This window comes from Anastrepha ludens, chromosome 5 (assembly GCF_028408465.1).
Source record: "Anastrepha ludens isolate Willacy chromosome 5, idAnaLude1.1, whole genome shotgun sequence".
Lineage (NCBI taxonomy): Eukaryota > Metazoa > Arthropoda > Insecta > Diptera > Tephritidae > Anastrepha > Anastrepha ludens.
In genome coordinates this window covers 63,225,233-63,235,040 of record NC_071501.1, presented here as the reverse complement: position 1 = coordinate 63,235,040, position 9,808 = coordinate 63,225,233, and the positions used below count along the sequence as shown (strand labels likewise).

Below are 9,808 nucleotides of genomic sequence, written 5' to 3'. Positions count from 1 at the left end.
TCTATTTAATTAACTTAACAAAATTCGTGCAACAGTCTTGGCAGAAGTAGATTGTTACAACGGTGCTCAACATGTTATTCGAATTAACAAATTTTTCGAATATTACAGAGTTGCTTTCAGCATTTGGCTTCTTTAAGCAAATATATTAAGTATTTAGGTAAAACATTTTATATGGATTAAAGCTGAATTAAGGGCTAAATATGCCAATCGCCAATTGGTGTTTATCTTGTGTATTTGGTGTACGCAATGTTAATTTTGATAGCCAACTTTTCTCATCAATTTTATTCTGTTATACTTTTACAATTAATGTGGATCTTTTTGCGTATTTTGTTTCCCATCTATTTTCTCTACTTTGCCTTGGCAACGCTTATTTTTTGGCAGAACAAAAAAGAACCCAAAAAGTTTTCATCAGTTCACGGAGATTTTCACTTTCTGGCATATTAAATTTCCTTCGGCAAATTGTGCTTTATAGCTTCTCAAGGGCAAAATTACATTGAAAGCCTTAAAGTGATATCAGTTAAATGAAAGCCAAGTTCATCTCAAAGCAGGCGCAAAAATAGCTGGAAGAGTGTGGAAGCAGTAAATTGGCGACGAAAGTAAGTGTGGGATAGCAGTCGCAAAGGACAGCTTATATCGGATCAGCGCAGAAGGGGAAAAGGGTAGTAAATTTGCCCAATACCCTTGTGGGGGGCAAAAGGTGGAGGAGTGTATAGCGACAGCAACAGCAACAGCAGTTGTCGCCATCGAAGAAGTAGAAACGCGGAGCAGTGACAAAACTGCGTCCGAAAATGCGAAAGTGAAGAAAAAGTGAAATTCCGAAATTGGAATTAGTAGCAACGAAAGACAACGAGAAACGAAAAAAGATCGTTGAAGGATGATAGCGTGAACGGGGGAGAAACAGTGTTATAGAGTAGGAGTCAAAGAGATAATTGCAGAAAATGCAAAAAATCATTGTGAAACGAAAGACGAATGGAAAACCATTGTTGAAGTTAAAATTCGGCTACGCCAATTAACACTTGCTTTTTATTTAAATGCAAAAAAGTTAACCGCGCGGCAATCGCAAGCTACTACAATAGGTAAACGGGGAAAACAAAAAAAATACATAAGAGCTGTCGTATACTGTTGCGCGCTTACTTACTACATCTGCCCTTGCCTCGCCTACGTCACAACATTGTGTACGATTCAACGTTAATAATTGTGCTTTCGTGCTTAAACGCATTATTTATTGTAAAATCTTCATTGCATTGCTTGAACAGCTCGAATTATTTGATGAAATTATGTTGAAATCGTCCTCTAATGCACAGGAACTTCGGCTGTCCCGACCAGAGACCACAGTACCACCATCAACAGTCTCATCGGCAACCAGCGCTATGGATACATTGAAATCATCTTTCCTACCAAACCTGGCCATGGATAGTGGAGTAATTACATCGGCTAGCTTTTGTCCGATGTGTGGTCAACAATTTGAAAGACCACAACACGCCCAAGAGCATATGCAGCTCTGCCACGGTATATCAGCTGGCATGATTGGTGGCGGAAGTGGCATTGCCGGTAGTGGTGCAGGAGTAGGTGGCCTGTTACTGGGTGGTGTTCCGCAACCAAACGTACCAGTCTCGGATCCCATGAAAATCGAATATCCATGCTTGAGCTGTGAGGAGAAGTTTTGTTCAGCGCAAGAGCTTGACGAGCACCACCGTATCGTACATCAAACCACTGCATTCTTGGCACGCTGTATGGCATGTGGTATTTATGGTATTTCATCAGTAACGTTGCACGAAGGGGACGAGTTCAAGTGCATGCACTGTGGTTCGGTGTGCACCGCTTCAAATATGACTTCGGCTCAACAACCACCTTATATGGACCAGCCTGAACCTCCGCAAACGCCAGAGGAAATGCCTTCTATACCTCCTGAGGAAATGAACACCATACCACCAGAAGAATTGACCTCTAGACAGAATCAGCAGCAGCAAAGACAACAGCAGCAACAACAACAACAACAGCAACACCAACACCAGCAACAACAACAACAGCAACAGGCAGTGCAGTCGCAACAGCAACAGCGGCCACAGCAACAACCAGATTTGCTTGATCGGCAGCGCCAGCCGCAACCAGATTTGCTTGACCAGCAACAGCAACAGCAACAGGCGCAACAGACGCAGTCGCAACCGCAGCAACAACAGTTACAGCAAAACCAACAGCAGCAGCAACAACAGTCAACTCCATTAAAAGTACCGCCTTTGACAGTAAAATTGAATAAAGGCAGCAATGGCAATACCGAAGGCCACCCACATGTGATAATCAAAGAAGAACCGCTCGGTATTAGTGATGGCAACGGTGATATTGATCAGTCATCAGTTCCCGTGTATACAATTCAGCAGCCGGTTGGAGCAACTAGTGTAGTAGTTAGCACGGCGGCAGCTACCGCTGGAGCCTTGGCTAATGAGACCGGTACAGCAGCTGGCAGCGCCGCACCTACTACCACTCTTAATAACAAAGTGCGCCACAAATGCCCGGAATGCCCGAAAAACTTCAAGACACCAGGCACATTGGCGATGCACCGCAAGATACACACTGGCGAAGCAGAGTAATCATTGCATATTCATATTACATGTTAACTTATTACGTTTTTATTTATGAAGAATGCTTTGAACGAAATTTCGAAAAATGGAGACTACATTTTTTCGAGTTTCCAACGAAAAAAATCGAAATTTCGAACAAGCTTTCTGCACTTTTAAATGTTTAACTATTAATTTAAATGTTTGTATTGAAATTTGTGATAAATATTAACTAATTTCTATTATGTTTTCTATCTGTTAACCAACTTCGTTTGCGCCCACGCAGCGTCACGCCCAAAGAACGTCCTTACACGTGCTCCTACTGCGGCAAGTCATTCACCCAATCGAACACCCTCAAACAGCACACGCGCATTCATACAGGTGAGAAACCCTTTAGATGTGGATATTGTGGCAGGCAATTCACTGTAAAGGACTACCTGAACAAACATTTAACAACTCACACGGGTGAGAGAATATAGTATATTTTGAAAAAAAAAAAAAAATCAATCAGTCAGTCAATCAATCAATCAGTCAATCAGCTCAACTCAGTTCAGTTTAATATCAGTCAGTCAAATCCACTCAAACCAAATCAAACCACAGAACCAATTATAAATCAAACCACAAAATCAAACAAAAAACAATTCAAATTATTTTCAGCTAAGCTAAATGCAATGTATTTTTTGTCGACGATTTCCAAAGAAAAAGGAAAAAAGAATCAAAATTAATATTTAAAAAGTAATACGCATATTTTGAATGTGAATTATTTCAATTAATCTAAAAAACGCTTCTGCAAGTTATAATTATACGCACTCCCATGACAAATAATTAAAATCCATCTCATTTGCATAACCAAAAAAAAAAACTAAAAAAAATAAATAAAAACTGCGCCGCATGATGATCAATTGGCATATTGTAACAATGTTGTAAAATTATTGTAACAAATAAGAAAATTAAGCCGTGAAAATTAGACTTCAAAGGCGTGAAAAATCAATTGAGGTTTTGCTTTCAAAATTTTTAAATTTCGGCTTACAAAATGTATAATATTCCCTAGATAAAAAATGAAATATTCAGAAGAAGTCGATCTCTTGTCTGAGATATTAAATTATATTCCAATGCGTGGTTGACATACACCTTTAAAAAAAAACGTTGAAAGAAGTTTCAATTTAAAACCACATTAATTTCGTGTTTACACATACATATATATTAATACAAATATTTAACATGTACGATATTCACCGATATATATCCAAATCTGCAAATACGCTAAAAATGTGTCCTATATATTATGTACCATGCACTATTTATCCGGTTTGAATATTACAACGTGGTGCACGTAATGGGAATATTCCTTACCATAATAATTTTTATATACATATTACATATGTATATAATATATAATCGGCGCTTACACCCTTTTTGGGTGATTGGCCGAGCTCCTCCTCCTTATTTGTGTCGTGCGTCTTGATGTTGTTCCACCTACAGTTTGAAGTCGACTCCGAACGGCAGATATTTTGTATGAGGAGCTTTTTCGTGGCAGAAATACACTATAGAGGTATGCCATTGTCTGCCGAGGGGCGACCGCTATTAGAAAAAAACTGTTTCATTTTGCTGTTTCATGCGTGGAGATTCGAACCTACACAAATATAATCCAAGAACTGATACTTACCACTGTGGATAACAGTTAGTGCTATTACAAGAACCATAACAAGCCAGAAAAACTTAAACGATTTCACGGGAGGCATGTCTTCGACGCCAGAACGTAGTTGTAGTGGCTTATTACTGCCTACAGCTGTAAAACCAAAGTTAGATTATCTTTATAGATGTATGCGTTAGGTATAACAAAGTTATCAACTAAAGGTTGATCAATTTAGAGGTATCGGTTTTTAAATTGAAATAAAACAATGAAAATTCAAATTGATTGGGCAATCCTTTTATTATTTTTGTGTAGAACCACTCATGGCATTTATTTTTTAAAGCTACTCCCTTTCGAATGTTGGCCGCAAATGCGCCATAGTTCGGCCCTCCGTAAACACCAATTTTGAATGACTCGCTGGAGGAATTCGGGCGGTATCTCGTGAATAACTTTAGTAATGTTGGCTTCCAATGCCTCAATCGAAGCTGGTTTATCCACAAAGCATTTTGACATTGCATACCCTACAAATAAATCAAATCTTGGTGGCTAATCCGTTAGTCCGAGACGAGAGATAAAGTGTGTTGTGTCAAAAAGTCCTGTATCATACTAGTGTGTATACGCCAATGATTCCTCCAGCCCATACGCCACACCAAACCTTTGTTTTCTATGGATATAATGGCTGTTTTCGAATGACTTCGGATTGTTTTGCACCTCAAATACGGCAATTTTGCCTCGCTGTACATCATAAGTTGGCTTGAGCGAGCGATGCACACTTTTCACAGAGCATCAATTTTTGTAACACAATTATACGATTTGTAAACGTTATTGAGGCGTAAGTCTTTTCATGATGAAATGTCAATGAATACTCAAAAAAATTATGTATTTAATTTGACAGTAGTCACGCGTTATCTGTCAAGAAAAACCTTTTGGAAAAAGCATCTCCAATTGGATCACCCATTTCTATTTTAATTTTCTGAAAAAAGGATATTTTTTCTAATCGGAAAGTATATGGATTATATTAGAGATAAGGGTTGGTAAGAAAAGCCCATTTGATAAAAACCAAAAGCCAATTAATCTAGTAAAACGACTTCATACATGGGTCTGTATGTTAGCCTTTCAGAATTTTTTGGATTGCCTATGTGTGCAACTAAAAGTGGATTTTTGTTTGGCGGCTTAATTGTTCTTTTGATAACTGAAAATAAATATCTGTACACCTTTCCGCTTACCGCAATATGGGTTTGAATATGCCTATATACAGTATGCTTAATAACTATAGCACAGGGACTTATTGAAATTTTTTTATATTTAATTTGAATAATTTTTTATAAAAATATGAATATGAATATAAAATTTTGAAATTCTTCTTTTAAATTTCAAATCATGCTATGCTCAATTGGCCATCATAGCAACGCCGCTATGATCACATCTAGCAGCCGCATAAGTGACCATCTCAAAGCACTCGCTTATTAAACATATTTTTTCTGTCCGCCTATTGCAGCCACTAAGCCACCACCCACATCACAACAATATTGCATTTCCCCCCATCTCATTTTATTGTATTATTGAAAAATTATAAAAACAATGTTTCATTTTTGTAAAATTTTTTGTAAATGCTAGAACCGAGGCATTGATTTGTTGAACGACATCTAGTTTATTAATATAATATTTTGTTATACCATATTTCCGTAATCGTTGTGTTGTGTTCGTTGCCTTTGTAGTTCAACAAATCATTGGCCATGGTTAAGCAGCTGACTGTATATTATTGCTGTCCGTCAACACATCTAATTAACGCTATTTTTTTTTTCTTTCACTATATCAATTTTGTGTACTTGCCACTGGACTGTGCAGGTGAGAAGCCGTTCCACTGTGTCTACTGTGAAAAACGTTTCAGTGTCAAGGACTACCTCACCAAACATATACGCACACATACTGGCGAAAAGCCGTATACCTGCCCCTACTGTGACAAACGTTTTACACAGCGCAGCGCTCTAACGGTACATACGACGAAGTTACATCCACTATAGGGAAGACCGATTGGCAAAGGTAGCCGTGGCCGTTTGTTAACATAGTTTTGGCTAAGTTATGAGAAGAAGCCAATGGCCGCGATGGTGGCCAAAACCTTGGCGGAGGTGACGACGACGACAATGGTGATGACTGAAGCAACAGTTGTAACAAAAAATACCACAACTGCAAAAATCAATTTATCAATTAATCAACAACACCAACAACAGCAACAAACACAACAATCAATAGAAGGAACAACAAACAAAGAACTCGACTTTGTACTGCATTCGATCGGCTTGTCACAAGCTTTGCAGTAAGCCACGGCGGCATTTGGGTCGAAAATGAGAGCTCAAAATAAACAACATCAAAATCATTAAATATAAATCGCACACAACTTATTAAAAAAAAAAAAATAGAACGAATTTGAAAACCACTGCAAGAGATTTTGATAATCTTATATTGTAGAAAACTGTATGCATATTCAGTGGTAATGCAAAAAAAAGACGCACAACAGAATGTGGACATTGCAACAACAAAACGAGCTGAAATTAAGTGATTGTGCTTAATTATAATCATGAAAAATTGAAATGATGAACGAGAGCGAAAAATACCAAAATTACACAAAGCGAAAATAAGTAAGGTAATGTAAACAAGTAGAAAGAAAAGAAGAAAAACAAAAATATAATCTATTAGTGCTAAAGTTTAGTGAAAATGTGGGATTACCACCGTCTATTGTACGAGTAGTTTATTAAAGGCAAAGTTCAAAACAATATACATACATATATATTTGAACATTTTAATGTTAAACTAACCTATATAATTATAAATTAACGCTAATGATGTTTAAAATTTCAGGTTTTATTTTTTGTAACTTGTTTTTGTAAAGCGGAAGTTTTGTACATATCATTTTAATATGCAATATGTGTTTTTCGAATCCGAGCTGTGTTGATATGAACTTAAATGGTAACTATTTGAATTTTGTATTGCTTGCTTGTTATTGTGTGATTTAAATTTTTTTCGTCATTTCCTCACTCATGTATAAATAACATAAAATAATGAAAACGTTTTTTGAACAAATTTAAAGTGTGATTTTGTAATGGTAAGACACAAAAATTGATTTTGTAAATTTGTTTCCATAATTTTTCTCCTTTTGTGTTAAAATGTAGTGTAGAAAAAAGAGTTTAATCGATATTTTCAGTAAGACTAGAATGTACATTTCTTTCTCATTTGCTTATTTTTAATTTCTGAATTAATTTATTAGTTATTTTTAGTTTTTGGATATGACTTCATTTTTAAAGTGAACTCTTTTATTCCATTTATTTTATAATTGCACTCTTTGATATTTCACGCACTTCCTTTTACAGTCTTGAAATTTTTTAAGGTTTCCATTTTTTTGTAAAATCAAATAGTACATGTTTTTTTTATTAAATTTTTAGATTATTACACATGTTTATGCAAATAAATCATAAATAAAGGCAAGAAGTAAAGCAGCTTACTTTCAATATATGTACGTTTTACATACATTCATATGCATATGTATATGTATAATGAACAATAGCTAAACAATTTTATATGAACCCAAAATATTTATTTTTGCTACTATTTTTCTAAAGTAATGAACTATAATAAATTTATAAAACATAAAGTTAACACTCTATTACAGACAAACAAAGTTTTTTTTTATAATCTAAATGCGCCGCTATTTACCGATATGTTCTGTGGAACAATTTCGCTAAAAAACAAATACCTTTGAAGTCGATATTGATTTGTTAATGACAAGACTTACCGCGCTTTAGTAGAGATTTTTGTATCGCAATATTTTTTATAAATTGTAAAAAAAATTTATAAGTGATAATTGATGCATTAAAATTCGTGACTAGAAGCTGAGCAATCATTTCAAATATTTTCGTTGCGTTGTATACGAATCTAAACGCAAAAACCTTTGAACTTCATCATTTTGGGATATTTGAGAACAAAGACAAGTTTGAGAAAACTGCATTTACGGGGTTTTTTACGAATCAGTAGCAGCTTAACACAACAGTCTTTAGCCTTTGTTTTTGTGTGGAGTGGTGGTGTTTAGTGTGGAGTGAAAGAAGAAACTACAATATTACTTCAAGATATCTTTAAAATTTGCATTAAATTTATTGAAAATCCCCAATCGCACCTTAAAAGCAACAAAAAAATTTATTTTGAGCTTGATTTTCATTATAATACACACCACAACCAACTATTTGTCTGACAAACTTTTCAAAGCGCCAAATTCTTTTTAAAGTCAACCATTTTGTCCCTTTCCGAATTTGTGTGTATCTTCAAAAGTTTTATGTTTAAATTTCGTTTCTTATTATGTTCTCATTTGATCTATATATTTCTATTTAATCTGGTATCATAACAGCTAGTGCGCATATACATATATGTAAAAATGCATGTATGCAAGTAAAGTGAGTTTTTTATTGCAACAACAGAGCAGGATCTCGGTTGGCTTTAATTACTTATCGATTTCTTTTTTTGCTATATTCTCTGTTTCGTTTGTCTTGCAATAATTTTGCATAGATGTTAATATCCTTTACGTTTCTTAATTTTTAACATAAAACATTGCAATCATTCAACTATTATTATGTTGAACATTATTTGTATACCTTTTTGATATTTGTTATACCTTTCACGTTTCTTTCATTTGCCGTATTTAATAATGCATAATTGACTTTTTTAATTTGACTTATTTATAAGTTTTGTTAATATATTGTTTGTGAACATATATTTTTGCATTTTTAAGTTTATAAGTGAGACAGAAAGCAATGAATTAACAATATAAAATAAAATAATTGCAATTGTAACAGCTTTATACTAAAAAAAAAATTATAAAAAAAAATAAAATAAAATAAACCACACCATCATCAGCATACTAACAATGTGCTTGCGTTTACTTGAACGCAAAGTGCAATACAAGCAAAACAAAAATATATTTGAAAATATTTGTAAATTAGTTTGTAAGAGAAATTTTAAATGCAACAAATCTAACAAGTCAAAAAACAGCAACAAAATACCCTTAAATTATACTAAATACCATTGTTTATGATGGAAAAACGATGATAAGATGAAGACACTACTAATACACCACAGCAGCAGAAAGTAAAGTAATGCTTAGCGAGTAAAAATAAATAAACAAAATTCAAATCAAAAATAAAATGAAAACACAAAAACAAAAGTAGATTGTGAAATTATATCCACATTTTATGTAAATTTATACACTCGCAGCACAATGAATGCATAAGTTGAGAAACATAAACTTAACTAACTTTAATATAAATTTAAAAAAAGCAACAACACTACAATATTATGTAAACTAGAAAACAAAATAACAAAAAAAAAGATTTTAAACTAACAATATTGTAATATCAAAAGATTATATTACATTTGTTATAAATATTATAATAAGTACAGAAAAATGAAAATGAAAATGTAGTAGGACAGTCTAAAATTTGAAAAGAGTGAGTTAAACAAATAACTACATACATATATGTATTCTTGAGCCGAAAGTCTAATGCAAATGAAATATTAGTGAAAAGTAAACCACAAAAAAAAACACCAACTGCAGTTTAAGAATAAAATCAATCGC

The 9,808-nt window shown here is 34.1% G+C and overlaps 1 protein-coding gene across 4 annotated transcripts; it reads left to right on the top strand.

The window, feature by feature from the left end:
* The first annotated feature begins 317 nt into the window (after positions 1–317).
* LOC128862830 (chorion transcription factor Cf2) lies at positions 318–9,808 on the top strand. Of its 4 annotated transcripts, none has more exons than XR_008454553.1 (4): positions 318–2,584; positions 2,842–3,020; positions 6,037–6,832; positions 7,048–9,808. XR_008454553.1 is itself a non-coding variant. In XM_054101596.1 (4 exons), exons 2-4 carry the CDS (start codon positions 1,371–1,373, stop codon positions 6,210–6,212), a joined length of 1,569 nt encoding a protein of 522 aa, XP_053957571.1. In that variant the 5' UTR covers positions 318–596; positions 1,305–1,370; the 3' UTR covers positions 6,213–9,808. The 4 variants fall into 4 exon arrangements, 3 of the variants coding, with proteins under 3 accessions (XP_053957571.1, XP_053957568.1, XP_053957570.1); XM_054101596.1 differs by having other exon boundaries at positions 318–596; positions 1,305–2,584; positions 6,037–9,808; XM_054101593.1 differs by having other exon boundaries at positions 6,037–9,808.

Coding starts and splice junctions, on each gene's coding strand:
- LOC128862830 (XM_054101593.1), top strand. CDS start 1,278: ATGTTGAAATCGTCCTCTAATGCACAGGAACTTCGGCTGTCCCGACCA. Junction 2,585..2,841: donor ATACACACTGGCGAAGCAGA/GTAATCATTGCA, acceptor GCGCCCACGCAG/CGTCACGCCCAAAGAACGTC. Junction 3,021..6,036: donor ACATTTAACAACTCACACGG/GTGAGAGAATAT, acceptor TGGACTGTGCAG/GTGAGAAGCCGTTCCACTGT.